This window comes from Budorcas taxicolor, chromosome 18, assembly GCF_023091745.1.
Source record: "Budorcas taxicolor isolate Tak-1 chromosome 18, Takin1.1, whole genome shotgun sequence".
Classification (NCBI taxonomy): Eukaryota; Metazoa; Chordata; class Mammalia; order Artiodactyla; family Bovidae; genus Budorcas; species Budorcas taxicolor.
Window position 1 is genome coordinate 14106516 of NC_068927.1, and position 17135 is coordinate 14123650.

The 17135-nt window shown below is 55.1% G+C and overlaps 1 protein-coding gene across 1 annotated transcript; it reads left to right on the forward strand.

The window, feature by feature from the left end:
• The first annotated feature begins 1100 nt into the window (after positions 1-1100).
• On the forward strand, positions 1101-4220 carry FOXF1 (forkhead box F1). Its single transcript, XM_052656646.1, has 3 exons — positions 1101-2103; positions 3634-3790; positions 3899-4220. Exons 1-3 carry the CDS (start codon positions 1116-1118, stop codon positions 3927-3929), a joined length of 1176 nt encoding a protein of 391 aa, XP_052512606.1. The 5' UTR covers positions 1101-1115; the 3' UTR covers positions 3930-4220.
• The last annotated feature ends 12915 nt before the right edge of the window (positions 4221-17135 follow it).

Genomic DNA, 17135 nt, shown 5'->3' on the forward strand with positions numbered 1-17135 from the left:
CAGCGATCCGCCCTGCGCTTTCGTTTTCCGCCCGCGCTCGGCTCCAGCGGCTGCCCGCCTGCTCGCGCGCTGCTGGGCGAGTCCGAAAAGTCCCGGGCGCGGCGCAGTCCTTCCCGGGGCGGGGAGAGAGGGTAGGCGGTCCCTCGCTGGAACACCCGCCCGCCGGCCGCGGGGACTCGTAGCCGAGCCGGCTGTGCCCGCGATGGCCACGACCCGGCGGTCACAGCCGCCACTGCAGTTGCGATTCGCCACCGGGAAGTACGCGTCGGGGAAGGCCCGGGACTCCGGCTGCGTTTTCCTCCGCGCGGCCCGGGTAGGGAAGGCGGAGTGGGGGCGGGGAGGGGGTGGCCTGCGCGCAGCTGGGCTGAACCCCGGGCCGAGGGCGCATTAACACTTGCTCGCCAGGTTGGTGGAGGCGGGGCGGGTTCCGCAGGCGGCCGCTGGGAGGCGAGGGTGGGGGCCCTTTAAGCGCCCACCACCGCGGGGTGCCGGAGGGGGGCTGGGAGGGGAGGGAACTCCTGGAGGGTCTTACGCCGGCCCGCGCGAGACGCCGCCGCCGAGAGACGACACGGAGCGGGCGGCCTCGGCTGGAGTCGTGGAGCCGAGCGCCGCGGGTGGCGAGGACCGAGCGCTGCTCCCCGCGGGGGCGCACGGCCACAGGCCCGAGAGGGGGGCGCCTCCCCCCTCAAAAAATCCGGTGTGTGTGTGTGTGTGTGTGTGGTGGGGGCTTCCTCGCGGCCTCCGCCCAGGCTGCAAAGAGGCTGCTCTCAGCCTCTGCTCGGCTCCTTCCCTGGTGGGAGGGCGGGAGGGAAAGAGGGAGGAGAGTAGGGGGAGGAGGGAGCGGGAGGGAGAGCGGGGGGCTCTGCGCCAACCGCCCGCGGACCCGGCCGCTCCTCGGGGAGGACGGGCGGGCGGGGGAGGGCGCGCCGAGGCTCGCTCCGGAGAAGCGGCCGCCGATGACGGCAGAGGTGTAGCCAGCCCCGCGCGCGCAGCCCCCTCCCCCTCGGCCCCCTCCCCCTCCCCCTCCCCTTCCTCCTCCTCCTCCTCCTCCTCCTCCCGACTCGTCGGCCGCGCAGAGCAGCAGCGGCAGCGGCGGCGGCGGCAGCAGCCACCCGATGTCTTCGGCGCCCGAGAAGCAGCAGCCACCGCACGGCGGCGGCGGCGGCGGCGGCGGCGGCGGCGGGGGAGGCGGCGCGGCCATGGACCCCGCGTCGTCCGGCCCGTCCAAGGCCAAGAAGACGAACGCCGGCATCCGGCGCCCGGAGAAGCCGCCCTACTCGTACATCGCGCTCATCGTCATGGCCATCCAGAGCTCGCCCACCAAGCGCCTGACGCTCAGCGAGATCTACCAGTTCCTGCAGAGCCGCTTCCCCTTCTTCCGCGGCTCCTACCAGGGCTGGAAGAACTCCGTGCGCCACAACCTCTCGCTCAATGAGTGCTTCATCAAGCTGCCCAAGGGCCTCGGGCGGCCGGGCAAGGGCCACTACTGGACCATCGACCCGGCCAGCGAGTTCATGTTCGAGGAGGGCTCCTTTCGGCGGCGGCCGCGCGGCTTCCGAAGGAAATGCCAGGCGCTCAAGCCCATGTACAGCATGATGAACGGGCTCGGCTTCAACCACCTCCCGGACACCTACAGCTTCCAGGGCTCTGCCGGCGGCCTCTCGTGCCCGCCCAACAGCCTGGCGCTGGAGGGAGGTCTGGGCATGATGAACGGCCACTTGCCGGGCAACGTGGACGGCATGGCTTTGCCCAGCCACTCGGTGCCCCACCTGCCCGCCAACGGCGGCCACTCGTACATGGGCAGCTGCGGCGGCACGGCGGCCGGCGAGTACCCGCACCACGACGGCTCAGTGCCCGCCTCCCCGCTGCTGCCCGCGGCGGCAGGCGGGGTCATGGAGCCCCACGCCGTCTACTCCGGCTCCGCGGCCGCCTGGCCTCCCTCTGCCTCGGCGGCGCTCAACAGCAGCGCCTCCTACATCAAGCAGCAGCCCCTGTCCCCTTGCAACCCCGCGGCCAACCCCCTGTCCGGCAGCCTCTCCACGCACTCCCTGGACCAGCCGTATCTGCACCAGAACAGTCACAACGCCCCTGCTGAGCTGCAAGGTGAGTGGGGAGCCCCGAGCTGTCCCCAGGACTGGGCGGTAGGAGAGGTGTGGTGGACATCTGTGAGCGCGCTACAGACCTAGCCCCCAGACTGCTGGCGCCCTGGTCTGGAGCCTGCGGCGCCAGTCCCCAAGCTGCACCGTGGAGGCCTCACTCCCCAAGGTGTCTCTCTGTCCACCTCTGCCCGCCTGAGGGCTGAGGGCAGCCTGGGGTCCCCCCATAGACTAACGTTCCCTTTTCCTCCCCGTTTCAATCTGGAGTCCCCCCATAGACTAACGTTCCCTTTCCCTCCCCGTTTCAATCTGGAGTCCCCCCATAGACTAACGTTCCCTTTCCCTCCCCGTTTCAATGCCCGGATATGTGCTGGCAGCCCCAGCCTGGCCAGGTAGGCCCCATGCTCACCTCAGAGAGTTAGACTGCAATCTTCCAGGCCCCCTCAGGCCCCTTAGCCCCCTGACACCGGGACAAGTTCCCAGGATGGGGCTGGCCCGTCCCCAGGGCGGCTGGCTCGCTCGCCCTGCTTTGGGAGAGCCGCCTCTGCTCTGAGCCGAGCAGGACGGAGGAGTTAGGCCCAAAGCCGGTGGGGCTTGGCGCTGGCGCTCAGAAGCTCAGAGCCGGGCCTTGCGGGAACCAGGCCTGGGGCGTACGAACATTGAGTTTGGGGCTTTTTGTGGCAATAGAGGCTGAGAGGGGCCCAGATCAAAGGTCTGAGCTGCGGGCCCCAACAAACTGTGTTTCTCAGAATCCAGGTTTCCAGGCCCACAGGTACCGCTCCGCTTCCAATCCCCCCTGAGAAAAAAAGATGCACAGCCATCTTCTCCTCTGGACCCTCCGTCTCCGCACGCGCTAGTAGCCTTCTGGGTCTGGTTCTTGAAAGAGCTTGGAGGGATCCAAGCAGGGGCCTGTCAGGAGTCAGCTGTCAGCAGCCAGCGGGAGGCAGGAGCCGGGCCTGGAGAATGGAGGGCTCTCTCCACGGGGGTCGCACAACTGGGGCTGCTTCAAACTCCAGCCAGGGTTCCAGAGGTCCTGCAGGCTCCGCTCCCCGAAGACCCTTCCTCTGGAGAAGCCCTCTTTGCCCCTGTGTTGGCCCCTGCTGGCCTGGCTCACTGCTCTGGGGACACCGCCGCCTCCGGGGGGTGGAAGGTGGCTGCCCGGCGCCAGGCCCAGGCCTCAGGCTGCCCTGGAAGTGGAGGCCGCTGGACCTTCTCTGCTGGCCCTTCTCACCCCTTCCCCATCCGCCACCGTAAGCCTCCCAAGCCAGGCTCAGTGTCCACGGAGGGAGAGGCCGGGGCAGCGGGCACCAAGGGTTGCAGGGATCCTTGACCGTGTCTGGGGAATCTTCCCTCTGGGTGCCGGCCCAACTGAGACCTGAAACCGGGAACTGGGACGTGGGGAGGCCTCGGCCCAGCGCCGAGCCAGGCAGGCCTGTCCCCGGGGCGCGCCCCACAGTAACGGTGCTTCTCCACCTGGAGCCCGGGCCTCCGGAGGCCACCCTTTAACGCCCCCTTTCCTCTTGCCTCACCCCCACAGGCATCCCGCGGTATCACTCGCAGTCGCCCAGCATGTGTGACCGAAAGGAGTTCGTCTTCTCTTTCAACACCATGGCATCCTCGTCCATGCACTCGGCCGGCGGCGGCTCCTACTACCACCAGCAGGTCACCTACCAAGACATCAAGCCCTGCGTCATGTGAGGCCACAGCTCCGGGGCCCCTCCGGGCAGGGGCCGGCTGGGCGCAGGGACTTCGGAACCCGTCACCAGAAACTGCTTTATTTTTATTTTATTTTTTTTTTTGAGGTATAACCGTCAGCAGAAGAAAAGGGTTTGACCCCTCCCCAACCGGATTATTGGGAAAGGGATCCCGTGAGGCAAAGACCGAGCGAGGTCGGCACCTCCCCCCCACCACCACTCCCTCAACAGTTTTTTTAATGGTGATGGCGGGGGCCTGATCTGACTGCAGCTGTTGATAAATAAGTATCTATTTTTGATCCGACTGAAACCGGCTGAGAAGGTGCTGTGTTGGGGAAGAACTCTCAACATCTGAACACACATTTCTGCTATGGTCTCTCCCCATCTCCCCCTCCAACGGCAAACGTCGGGGAAGGTTTTTAGGAGAAAGGCAAACGTGTGAAACCGTCATTATCAAATACTTTTATTTTTTGGTTGAGTATTTATCGTTTTATTTTTAATTTTTTTGGAAAGAATGTCTTGGAATGCGCGTCTCCTTTTTAGAGCCGTCTCTTGTAGGGAAAGGAGGGGCCGACAAGAAGTCGCCCTCTCCCTCCCCACCTCAGAAGTCCTCCCGTCAGCCACAGGTGGATCCTTGTGCGAGTAACTTGCATTTCTGAAGCCACTGCTCATCTTAGGAAAGTAACCAGGAACCCAGAAGCAGGCGGCTCTCCCGGCCTCTGCCGCCGTCCTCCTCCGCCTTCCTCTCCTTCCTTCTCTTCAGGCTTTTTTTGGTTTGGTTTCGAACTTTGTTTTGACTTGTTTGGTGGGTGTTTTTTCTCCCGAGACCCAGCTGTCTCCGATCTCTACTGTAAACCTTCTGGTGGGAGCGTGAGGCAGGCAGGGCGCCGTGGGGACGGGGAAGGCCCGCAGAGCGCCCTGAGTCAGGATTGCGGTGACGCAGAAAGGTTAAGGCACTTTTTTAAAAAAACGATAGCAAGGCTCATCCTGTTATTTATTCTACTTTCTTTCCCTAATAATAGAAACACCGCATAGGCGCCTCTGTTTATCAGTATTAATGGTGTAACTCTGTTGGCAATATTTGCCGCGTAGAATTTTTTTTTTTTAGATAGCCATTGTAAATTTGAAACTAAGTCTGATCTGTGTAAAGACAAATTTCCATATGTTTTATATAAATATATATATATATAAAATGAAGGACTTCCCCCCCCCCTTTTTTTAGTATTTTGGCTGCTGGGGTGCAGCGTTTGTGACACGTATTTTAAATTTCCTTCTGCACTGTATAAAAATGACAATTTGAGGATGTTTTTGCCTTTTGTGTATTTTTTTCCTAAAAAAGAACAAAATAAAAATGTATAACATTTGTATATGGCCTTATATTGTATCAACTAGAAATAAAATTGCATGAGTATTTTATTGGGATTGCAGAATATCTTCAAAATATAGACAGTAACCAGCCTGGGATCGATAGTCTTATTTTTTTTCTTTTTTGTATTTCAAGTATGGATGATTCTTAATCTTTTTTTCCCCTTTTTATTTGTTGGCCAATCCTTCTCTTTTCACTCTTCATTTCACATTGAAGTGAAATCTGGACAAGAGTAACTATTTTTCTTGGCTTCTGTTTTTTAAAAAGAGCCCTTTGCCCCTCTAAATGTCATTTCTTGTTTAAAAAAAATAAACTTAAAAAAAACTGTAGTTTTCCCTCCCCCAGGGAAAAACATACACATATATGTGTGTGTGCGTACATATATGTATATACAACATTTTACACTTTCTTTTTGGTCACTCCAGGACCAATGAGAAATGTATTTTGAGTTTCAAACTTTACTGTTTCCAACTGTTATCGATCATGGAGCATCTTCTAAGGTGTTATTTTTTTGATAGGATTTTTTTTTTTTTTTTTGGTGCCCTACACTTGGTTTTCCCCAATGGTGAAGCAAATAAACTTTGAGCAAGAAAAAGGCTGTGTTGGTGGGAGAGCAAGGTGATAGGCACGTTTCCCCCCTAAATCATTAGGGGGGAAATCCATTTTAAAAAGTCTGTCTCCCCTACTGACCCTCTTTCTATTCCAACTCCCAGCTACCTAGGAAAACAAACACAATAAAGTCACATTGCCGGTGCAGCCGTTCAAGACCCACCACAGTTTCTCCGCATCGTGGGGTCATGAGCCTCTGAACCTGGTTCTTCTCAAATTTGACATTTTGGACATGAGGGCAATTTCTCCGGTGCTCTGTTACATCAAAATTATCAATAAACTCGCCTGGGCAATTAATGCCCAAACTAACAGCTATCTATAACGCGGAGATAAAGGGGACAGGAAGAAGCCGGCGACTTTGTCCCTCGGGTCTCAGGCAGCCGGAGCGGCGGGCAGCGCTTGGGGAGCAGCTTCACCGAGGACAGAGTAGGCCCTGTCTTGGGGCAGAGGCCACCTCTCCTTGTCCCCTGCCCCCACTGATGCCCTGGAGAACCCGGCCAGAGAAAAACCCTCAGGCCTCTGGTGTGGGAGCCCTGCACTGGGGATCCAGACAACCTCGGCGGGCAGGCGGGAGGGGCCCCCTCCTTCCTCCGTTGGAGCCTGCGCCCCAATTAGAATGGAGGCTCCGGGGAAGTGGGGCTGATTAGGAGAAACCCAATGCCGGCCGGCCCAGTCAGCGCGTGTCCCGGTCTTCTGCTGAGGCGTCTCCAGACCCCGCACCCACTCCCTTGGCTCCTTGGCGAGCCAGGGGCCTTTGTGCGCCCTGGTAATGCAGGGCTTTGGCGCCACTGGACCAGAGTCCGGGGCGGCAGTGAACCCCGGTTTTCCTGTTCGTCTCCCCTGCAGCGCCTTCATTTCAGCGGGATCTTCCAGCGCGCTCACATCCCTGCCAGGCTGGATGGGAGGCATCCAGAGGGACTGGGGCAGGAAAGCCGGCCCTGGGGAGCCCAGGGATCCGGGATGGGCCTGACCTGGGGCCTGGGGCTGAGAGAAAAGTCCAGCCTTCCCCTCAGAGAGGAGAGTCTGGCTTCGGGCAAACCCGGAAGGGCCAGATTCTACAGGCGTAACTGCTTCCACATCCACAAGCAAGATTTCACAGGCCTGCTTTGCAGGACTGCATTCGCTCTTGCGGAGGCCGACCCAAGGCCCATTTTGGTCTGGCTCATGCCAGGACTGCGGGATGAAGCTCCCACTGCTAGGTGCCAACACAAAAGCCTGCACAGTTCGTGCAAGTTACCAGCCTACAACGCAAACGCGCTTCTAAGGTGGTCACACGCCCTGCCCTGGGTGTGGGTGCGTATACTTCTAGCTTAGGAACATCCTCCAGAGAATTAATTCAAAAGTCCTATGCATACATTTAGGGTTTGTCCTGGAACAATGCAGACGAGATACCCTAAAGGTATGAATACCCCCCAAAGTAACAGGCCTGGGGGTGGGGAAGCGGCCAGGACAGAACTCGATAGGGTTTCTATAAGAAGATGACACATCCCGCCTCGGCTGCAGCTCCCTGCAGCTCTCCGCGAGGGGCCGACGCCCTGGACACAGCCGCGCCTCGGCTGCAGGCCATGGCGGCCCCAGGCAGCAGCTGCAGCAGCGCCTTGGCGCTGTGTCCTGGCTCCCTGGCCCCTGGCGGAGGCAGGCCCGGGGACCAGTCTGCACTCAGGGTGTGCGCTTCAGATGGAAGGGAAAGTGCCCGCCGGGTCCTGCTGCTTTCTTGGCTCTTGGGGCAAAACTGCAGGGATAGGGGTGGGGAGGGTGAGGTACTGAAAGCCTGGCTCCCCGCCGGCAGCACTCCTGGAGGTAGTGCAAGGACGCAAGGATGGAGCTGGAGCCCCAGCCCCGCAAGGCTTGACCCGGGCAAGCCACGTCCCCTCTGAGCCTCACTTTTCCTCCTGTCTAATAGTAATGCCATGTAGACCTATGGGCACGGTGGTCAGTGAGGTGATGCCTGTCGGGAGCAAGACAGCCTAGCTCTGGGGTGCCCAGATGGGAATGGCTATGAGATCCAGGCATTTTTTATCCTTCTCCCCTTCATTGTGGGGATGGGTACCAAACAAGATGCAAGAACTAGTATTTTACCAGGCCGCCCTCTCAGGGGCTTGAGTACCCAGCCTGGGGACTGCTGGACTCCCCATCTTCCAATATGATGCACCTGGACATTCGTTCCCTCCCTTCCCAGGGAGGAGGAAGACATCATCCCATTTAGCTCAAGAGATGAACTCTGACATGGGGTTGAATCAGGGGTTCCGATAAGGACCCACCCCAGGACCTCCTAACTTCTGGTCAGGAGACCCCTGAGCTCAAGGGCTTCCCTTCTGAGAGAGTGACTCAGGGACTGCCCTCATCAGAAACACCAGGGCTGTCTGTCTGCTCCAACTGTGGGTGGGGGGTATGTGTGTGTGTGCTGAGTCACTGCGTTAGAACCTCTGGAGGAGGGACCCAGGAATCCTCAGGCCCACAGACTTCCAGGGGGTCCTGATGGGCACCAAGTTTAGAGTCTCTCCTCCGAAGTTCTCTGGGCTCCTGAGAAAGCCTAGGAGAAGATGCCTCACCGTGGCCTCTGCTGCCCCCTCCCGTCCAGCGGCCCAGCCGGCTTGTGGTGTTAATGGAGAAGCAGCTGAGCAGAGTGCCTGGAGCCAGGGCTCGCTCACATTCAGGAGGTGCCCCGGCTGGCCTGTGGCCATCCTCTTTACATGGCACCTCCATTTACCTCCGCAGCGGCCCTCCTGTGCAGATCCTATAACTCACTGCTCCCATTTCCAGATGAAGAAACCAGCTTGGGGAGGTTAGGGGATTTTATCCAGACAGTCCTAGTAAGAGGTGGAACTGAATGCAAAGCCCATGTTCCCAACCACTGTATTAATACCACGTGGCTCCTGGACACCCATTTTCCTCCAGCCACGAGGCCTAGTGAGAAAAGGGAGAAGTTGAAGTCTGGTCCATGATGCAGCTTCCTACCTGTGCTGAGGAAATGATGATGGGCAGGGTCTGCACAGGGGACTGGGGTCTCTCTGATCCCCATGCTGGCCTTTGGATGGGGTGCGGAAGCTCCCCGAGCAGCCCCAGCTCAGACCCCTGACATTCACCTCCTCTCTGGGACGATGAACCTGGTTTTCATGTGTTCCCACCATAGCCCCCCTTGAGAGATCCCTTCACTTCCTCAACTCCCCCTAGTCCAGTGGAGAAAAACTCAAACAAAAGTTGAAGCTCAAGACAAGAGAGGCCAGTTGGAGCAGGACGTTTGGCTACAGCCTCTTGCTCTGCTTCTGGGATCTTCTGGGCATTGATGGCTCAGAGTTCTGAGCTGTTTTAAGGAGGGAGGGGCTTGCTTAGCATCTCCCGCTGGCAAGCTGTGATGGAACACTGACTTACTGTGGGCCCACAGCCACACTGATTTCTGGGCCTTGGGGATGGGCAGGGGAGAGGGACACTTGAGTCTGCAAATGTGGAATACTGTTTTGTCAAGACACATGGGCAGAGGACGAGCTGGCACAAATTCGCTCGTTCAGAATGCCGAGCATCCACTGCCCTTTGCCACTGGATCAGACAGGATTCAGCGGCTGACACATCGTTGCTGTCACAGATCCACAGACCAGCACAGTTTCCAGCCCGAGGATATTTGGGGTCGGTCATGCCAACACCCCGAAGAGGTGATGTGCACCAAGGCCAAGGCACCCAAGCCCTGAGTAGAAGCAGAAAGCTGGTGCTGTTTACGACCCTGATGTTGGATGGTTGGGCTTCCCAAGTGGGCACAGTGGTAAAGAATCCGCCTGCCGGTGCAGAAGACTCAAGACTCGAGACTCGGGCTTGATCCCTGGGTAGGGAGGATCCCCTGGAGAGTCTCTCGGACAGAGGAGCCTGGTGGGGTACAGTCCATGGGGTTGCAGTCAGACACGACTGATCGACTGAGCACGTGTGCCTGCTGGCATGGTCACCAAGGTCCCCTCTGACTTACAGAGCAGGCTGTCTGAGAATGTGCACGGGGTGAGCCTGTTGAGAGGACGGAGGTGCTGGGGGCAGGTGGTGGCCGCGCCCTGCAGCTAATTTCCCACAGTGCCTTGTGTCAGTGGGCTTGCAGCCCAGGAAAAGCACTGCGGCTGGACAGTGGCTGAGGAGTAACAGTGGTGATACGCCCCCCCAGGCTCGTCTCCTTAAAACCAGGGAGGAGGCCGGGACTCCGGGAGCCCTACTGTGTCTAGGCCCTGGGATGTCCCCTGGAAGAGGGTACAACGTTTCTGTTTCAAACCAAGTCCCAGAGTTCAGCAGGCCCACGTTTCTGGATCCTGCAGTAACACCTTCTCACGGTCCCAACTCAGGTGAGCAGGGACGGCGGGCCATCTCTGTCCAAATGGTGCGAGGCCCAGCGAGTCCTTCCCTGGAGGAGAGCTAGGGGTGTGCGGGTGAGCAGGGACCATCCTCGGGAGAGGCAGCGCCTCTGAGGGCCCGGGAATTCCGCCGCTGGCTGCTTCTGGGGCGGCAGCGCCCCCTGCTGTCCACTTTGCAGTTTGCGCCAGGACAACAGCAAGGGCCCTCCGGGGAAACCGGATCTCATGAACGTGGCCAGAAGCTGTGCACGTGAATCCGATTTTGAGGTGTTAGGACCTTGGACTTTTGTTGAGGGGCAGCTGGCATTTTTTGGGAGAGGGTCAAATTAAATGAATTTACTCTTTTCCTAATTACACAAATGAGAGGGCTTATTTAAAATAAATAAACTGTAGAAAAGTGAATGTTAAGAAAGCAAACACGGGTTCAAACCCATCCCTGGAGACAGCATGTCAGCCCCAGGAGACGTCTCCCTGCACACGGAGACTCTGCTGTCCCTGGAGAAGGATGACAAGCCCAGTGGTGGAGACCCAGGGAGTCAAAGGGCCTGAGTCCGAGTCCTGACTCCACTACTCCCAGCTGTGAGCTTGGGTGGTTGTGATGGCTCAGCCTCCTCTACACCTCAGCTTCCCTGTCTGTAAGATGGGGGTCATGGTAGGGGCACTTCTCTCAAAGCATTCAGTGAATCAGAGACTCTATGAAGGGCTGACAGGTGAAGAAACCAAGAGAGGGCAAGCACTCTGCCTGAGGACATGGCGAGGGCCTGTGGAAGCGGGACTCACGGCAAACCCTGGTGTGTATGGCTCCCACCCCACGTACTTCCACCACCAAAGCAACCGCCTCTGCTGTCCCCATGGGCCACCGTGTCTCCCAGCTCCCCAGGGGACCTGCTGGTGGGCGAGAGGTGATGGATCCATGTCTCCCTAGAGGACAGGCTTCTCTCTTGATGGTGGGGAGAGGCCCTGGGGCTGAAGGCCAGCTCTGCTGTGTGACCTCATCAAGTTGGATAACCTCTGGGAGCTGCACCTTCTGCACCCAGAGAGTGGGGACGACAAGGCCTGCTCCGCGGGATTCTTCTAAGGGTTAAGTGAGAGAATCTACCCTCAGAGGCAGGGAGGGATGTTTTAGTTTGCTCACAACTCAGCACTTCAGGGTCTGAGTTTACTGCTTCCAAACAATCCTAAGTCCAAAATGTCCACATTACATGGTCACATGTCAGCTCCCATCATAACCTTTGTGGATTTATGGACGTTGAAAATAAAGAATTCCATTCACAGGAAGAAATCCTGCCCCACTAGAGGAACAGGAGTGTGGGTTCCACTGTTTAGAAGTCTCTGCATGTTTGAAAGATTGCCCAGGCAGTCTCCAGTGAAAACCTTGGATGACAGGGACTGAGGAGGCGATGGGAACACAGAGGGGAGGGCATGGCGGGGTGGGGGACAAGGGGCTCTGCCTCGCACCAGGGAGCAAGCCAGTGAAACTCAGTGCCTGAGTCTCTCACCTATCCAGGCAATAACACACGGGTCTGTTTCTAGCAAGAGGAGAGGCTGGCCCGGTGACCGGCAGATGGCGGGCTTCCAACAGGGACATGCAGATCGGAACTGACAGGATAGACTCGATACAGGATGTGGACCAAACCTGCTGCCTGCTGCCAGGAGACTCCCCTGCAGGCTCCCAAACTGAGCAGACCCCAGCCCCAGGGCTGTGTCTGCCATTAGCACGTACGTGCCCTGGGGGAATCCCCCCCCCAAACAATCCTTCTTCTAGAAAACAACTCGGTTTTGTCTGCCTCTTTCCACCTCAGGTGGTCAGGCGACCGTGACGCACAGCGATGGGATAGAAGATACACAGATAATCCTGGTTCAGCCTATGATCAGCTACATCCTGACTCCTGGCTTCACTACCAAAGCTGGGTAACTGTGGGCAAGTTACCAGCCTGTGAATAGCGATGTCCCTTGAAAGTGCCTATGAGGATCAGGTGAAATTATGCATTAGCGTTATCTATTTAACTTGTATTTCTAAATTACACCTTCAGTAATGTAAGTGTATTTATAAATATGTTATACATTAACATCATTATAAATGAAACTGTGCAACTGATCATTAATGAAGAACAAATTACCCTCCAACCTGGAAGCAGCAAAAATCACCCACTTCACTTCTGACTGCAATCTGGGCAAAGTTCAGTGGAACCAGCCCGTGTCTGCTCCAGCAGGCATTGGCTGGGACAGCTCTTCTGGGGCTGGGACTCACTTCCAAGATGGCACACCCACAAGGCTGGTGGGCTGGCAGCACCGGTTCCTCTCTGTGAGCCCTCTCCATGGGCAGCTTGGGTTGGGCTCTAAGAACAAGTGTCCCAAGAAGATGGGGTGGAAGCTGCCAGTTCCGTGGCCTCCTCAGGAAAGGTGTTCGACAGTGTTCACCCACTTGTCTCCGAGCCCAGATTCAAGGGGATCTGCACAGATCTCTTCTCTCAATGGGGCTGTTAAAGAACTTTGGGTGGCATTCTACACCTTCCATAGCACTTAAAACAGCTCAACAAGTTAGCGGCATTCATCTCAGGAGGGAAGACACAAGATAGCAGCAGCAGATGTCACCCAACTCCCAGCTCTGGGGCGGGGGAGGGGTCAGGTGGGCCGTGCCCCCTGTGGCACACTGCGGAAAGTGATTGTTCATTCAGCTGCTTGTTGACCTCTTCCTGCTCTCAAGTATGGAGTTTTGTGTAAGATTTATTTTGAAGACAGACCTCCCCACAGTAGCCCTACCCCTCAAAGAATCCACTTTGAAAATGACCAGAGAGCCCACAGTACCTGTTGTATGTGGAACACTGGACAGGTTAGATCCAGATACAGGGGGCGGGAGTGTAGCAATCCCCACTCGGTTATTTCTGCTGAGTGCAGGGGGTGTGAGGACTGAAGATCTGGAAGTATCCTCTGCAAGCCAGGTGCTTCCCTGGAGCCTGTGGGGGAGGGCAGATGGCAATGTGTGGCCATGCTCCCGAGGAATAAAAAGAAGAGATGCAGGGAAGGAACCTGTTTTGCTCCTTTGGCCAAAGTGCAGACAGCTTCATTATTTCATACTGGTATCTCATATCTGGCCCTGGTTCCTTAAACCCCAGTGCAGCTTTCTGAAGCTTGGCCAGGTGGAGTGCTGGGATCTGTCACTGATGTCTGCTGTGGGTGTGAACGGGGAGCTGGATTTGCCCCATGTTTCCTATCCCCTGCACCTGACTATGCTTTCTAAACGTTGCTCTCATCTGACATTTATCTTCTCACCTATATCCCTCTTCACAAATGTGCGCGGTTGTGGTTTCAGCTACACAGGCTCTCCTTTCCTGGGTAGCTGACCCTCAGCCGTCCCTGCTTGCAGCCTGTGTCATCACGTCTCTTTCCCCCTCTGCGGCACCTGAGAGCAGGTCTGTGTGTCACCGGAGGGGAACCAGGGTGGCCAAACGGCAGCTGAAGGACAAGAGGAGGGCACACCTACAGAAGTTGTGGCGGGACCCCTCCCCTCAGAGTCTAGGGGGGTGGCTCCCCCACTTCCTGGCAGCTCAGGGGTTGGGGGCTGGGTTGGGGAGGGTGCGGTGAACAGTGCCATCCTGGATCCTTTGCTGGAGGTTAAGATACAGTCATCGCTTGGTATCTGTGCGACTGCTTCCAGAAGCGGCTGTAGATACCAAAATCCACTGACACACAAGTCCCTTGTATAAAATTGTGTCATATACTCGGCCTTCCATATCTATGGGTAATGCATCCTGTAATCAAAATTCTCAGTTGGTTGAACCCAGGGATGGTGAGGAATCAGCAGGTGTGGACGGCCAACTGATAATGCAGGAAGCCGGCAGGGTTTTGGGGGCAGAGGCTGGGATCCAAGTGACCACCTCACCTGGGTCTGGAGCCTTGAACAAGCCGGTCACGCCTTCTGAGAGCCCCGTTTCATCTGTAAGTCGCCCATCTGCTGGTGCAGGTAAGGCACTCTCAAAAGGCAGAGCTCTTGTCCGCTGGGATGTGCAGTCCTGGCCTTGGGGAGCCTCCAGTCCAGACGGCCCAGGTGTGAGATGGGGGCAGAAGCGGGCTGAGACCTGAAGTGACCATCTGTACCAGGCTCAGCACTGCCAGAACTGGCTGTGGGGCCAGGTGGGGGCACCACTGCCCCCTAAGTGGCCTTACTCATTTGCAGAAATGGGTAGAACGCTGTGCATTGCTTCACAGCTGAGACAGTGTGTGCTGGGACCTGGGCCCACAGAGAACATGGCACACATGTTACTTGTCTGCACTGGGTGGCCAGACTCCAAGGACTAGGATGGACCTGCTCACCTGCACGTACTGAGAGGCCACTAAGTGCTACCCTGAGCAGTCCAGAAGCTGATTTTAGACATAGGAGACACATGCTGTAACACTCCAAAAATGATTTCAGTTCAGCTCAGTTCAGCTGCTCAGTTGTATCTGACTCTTTGCAACCCCATGAATTGCAGCATGCCAGGCCTCCCTGTCCATCACCAACTCCTAGAGTTCACCCAAACTCACGTCCATCAAGTCAGTGATGCCATCCAGCCATCTCATCCTCTGTCGTCCCCTTCTCCTCCTGCCCCCAATCCCTGCCAGCATCAGAGTCTTTTCCAATGAGTCAATTCTTCACATGAGGTGGCCAAAGTACTGGAGTTTCAGCTTTAGCATCATTCCTTCCAAAGAACACCCAGGACTGATCTCCTTTAGAATGGACTGGTTGGATCTCTTTGCAGTCCAAGGGACTCTCAAGAGTCTTCTCTAACACCACAGTTCAAAAGCATCAATTCTTCAGCGCTCAGCCTTCTTCACAGTCCAACTCTCACATCCATACATGACCACTGGAAAAGCCATAGCCTTGACTAGATGGACCTTTGTTGGCAAAGTAATGTCTCTGCTTTTGAATATGCTGTCTAGGTTGCTCATAACTTTCCTTTCAAGGAGTAAGCGTCTTTTAATTTCATGGCTGCAATCACCATCTGCAGTGATTTTGGAGCCCCCCAAAATAAACTCTGACACTGTTTCCACTGTTTCCCCATCTATTTCCCATGAAGTGATGGGACCAGATGCCATGATCTTCATTTTCTGAATGTTGAGCTTTAAGCCAACTTTTCACTCTCCTCTTTCACTTTCATCAAGAGGCTTTTTAGTTCCTCTTCACTTTCTGCCGTAAGAGTGGTGTCATCTGCACATCTGACGTTATTGATATTTCTCCTGGCACTCTTGATTCCAGCTTGTGCTTCTTCCAGCCCGGCGTTTCTCATAATGTACTCTGCATAGAAGTTAAATAAGCAGGGTGACAATATACAGCCTTGACATACTCCTTTTCCTATTTGGAACCAGTCTGTTGTTCCATGTCCAGTTCTAACTGTTGCTTCCTGACCTGCATATAGGTTTCTCAAGAGGCAGGTCAGGTGGTCTGGTATTCCCATCTCTTTCAGAATTTTCCGTAGTTTATTGTGACCCACACAGTCAAAGGCTTTGGCATAGTCAATAAAGCAGAAATAGATGTTTTTCTGGAATTCTTTTGCTTTTTCAATGATCCAGCAGATGTTGGCAATTTGATCTCTGGTTTCTCTGACTTTTCTAAAACCAGCTTGAACATCACGGTTCATGTATTGCTGAAGCCTGGCATGGAGAATTTTGAGCATTACTTTACTAGCGTGTGAGATGAGTGCAATTGTGCGGTAGTTTGAGCATTCTTTGGCATTGCCTTTCTTTGGAATTGGAATGAAAACTGACCTTTTCCAGTCCTGTGGCCACTGCTGAGTTTTCCAAATTTGCTAACATATTGAGTGCAACACTTTCACAGCATCATCTTTCAGGATTTGAAATAGCTCAACTGGAATTCCATCATCTCCACTAGCTTTGTTCGTAGTGATGCTTTCTAAGGCCCACTTGACTTCACATTCCAGGATGTCTGGCTCTAGGTGAGTGATCACACCATCGTGATTATCTGGGTCACGAAGATGTTTTCATACAGTTCTTCTGTGTATTCTTGCCACCTCTCCTTAATATCTTCTGCTTCTGTTAGGTCCATACCATTTCTGTCCTTTTATCGAGCCAATCTTTGCATGAAATGTTCCCTTGGTATCTCTAATTTTCTTGAAGAGATCTTTAGTCTTTCCCATTCTGTTGTTTTCCTCTATTTCTTTGTATTGATCACTGAGGAAGGCTTTCCTATCTCTCCTTGCTATTCTTTGGAACTCTGCATTCAGGTAAGTAATGCTAAATAAAATCGTCCATGCATAGTGACAAATTTTAGAGAACATACAGAAATCATAATGCAGAAAACACAAGGGTTAACACTGCAGCCTGGAGAAGCGCCCAGAAGACAGCTCATCCTGGAGGGCTCATATGGATTCCAAGGGGGATGAAGGAAAAAGCTCTTCCTTAAATTCAACGTCTTATCCATCCCTTCCTAACCCACCATTAGAAAACATTCTCTTCTATTATCCCCAAATTCCTTTACATTTATTTTTATGTTTAGATACTTAATTAGCCTGGAATTTATTTTTACATGTGGTATTATTTAGCATCACTGACATAATGCACATGAATTTGAGCAAACTCCAGGAGACAGTGAAGGGCAGGGAAGCCTGGTGTACTGCAGTCCATGGGATCACAAAGAGTTGGACACAACTTAGTGACTGAACAACAATGATTTAGAAATCCAAGCTGCTTTATTCACCCTTCAAAATAACAAATGTAGAGGAGATCCTGTCACTATGTCCATTCACAGCTGAGCATGTGGAAACTCAGAGAGGAGGTGCCCAGCAGTGGCAAGACAGATGCTCTTGGCCAAATCTGTGTGGTTCTGAAGCACGTGTGTTAATGCTAGCTGTGTTTTAATACTGTGCAGAGGAAAGACCAGAGGTAAATAAGAGGCAATATAAAGGCTGCTTACATGGTGGGGTGAGGGATGACACCCTTTGTACAATACTTCTGACAGCCCCAAATTTCCAGAGTGGAAAAATCTAAGTGATGGCGAGCAGTGAACCTCAAAAGAAACAGGACGTTAGAACTGGCCAGGCCTTAGGAA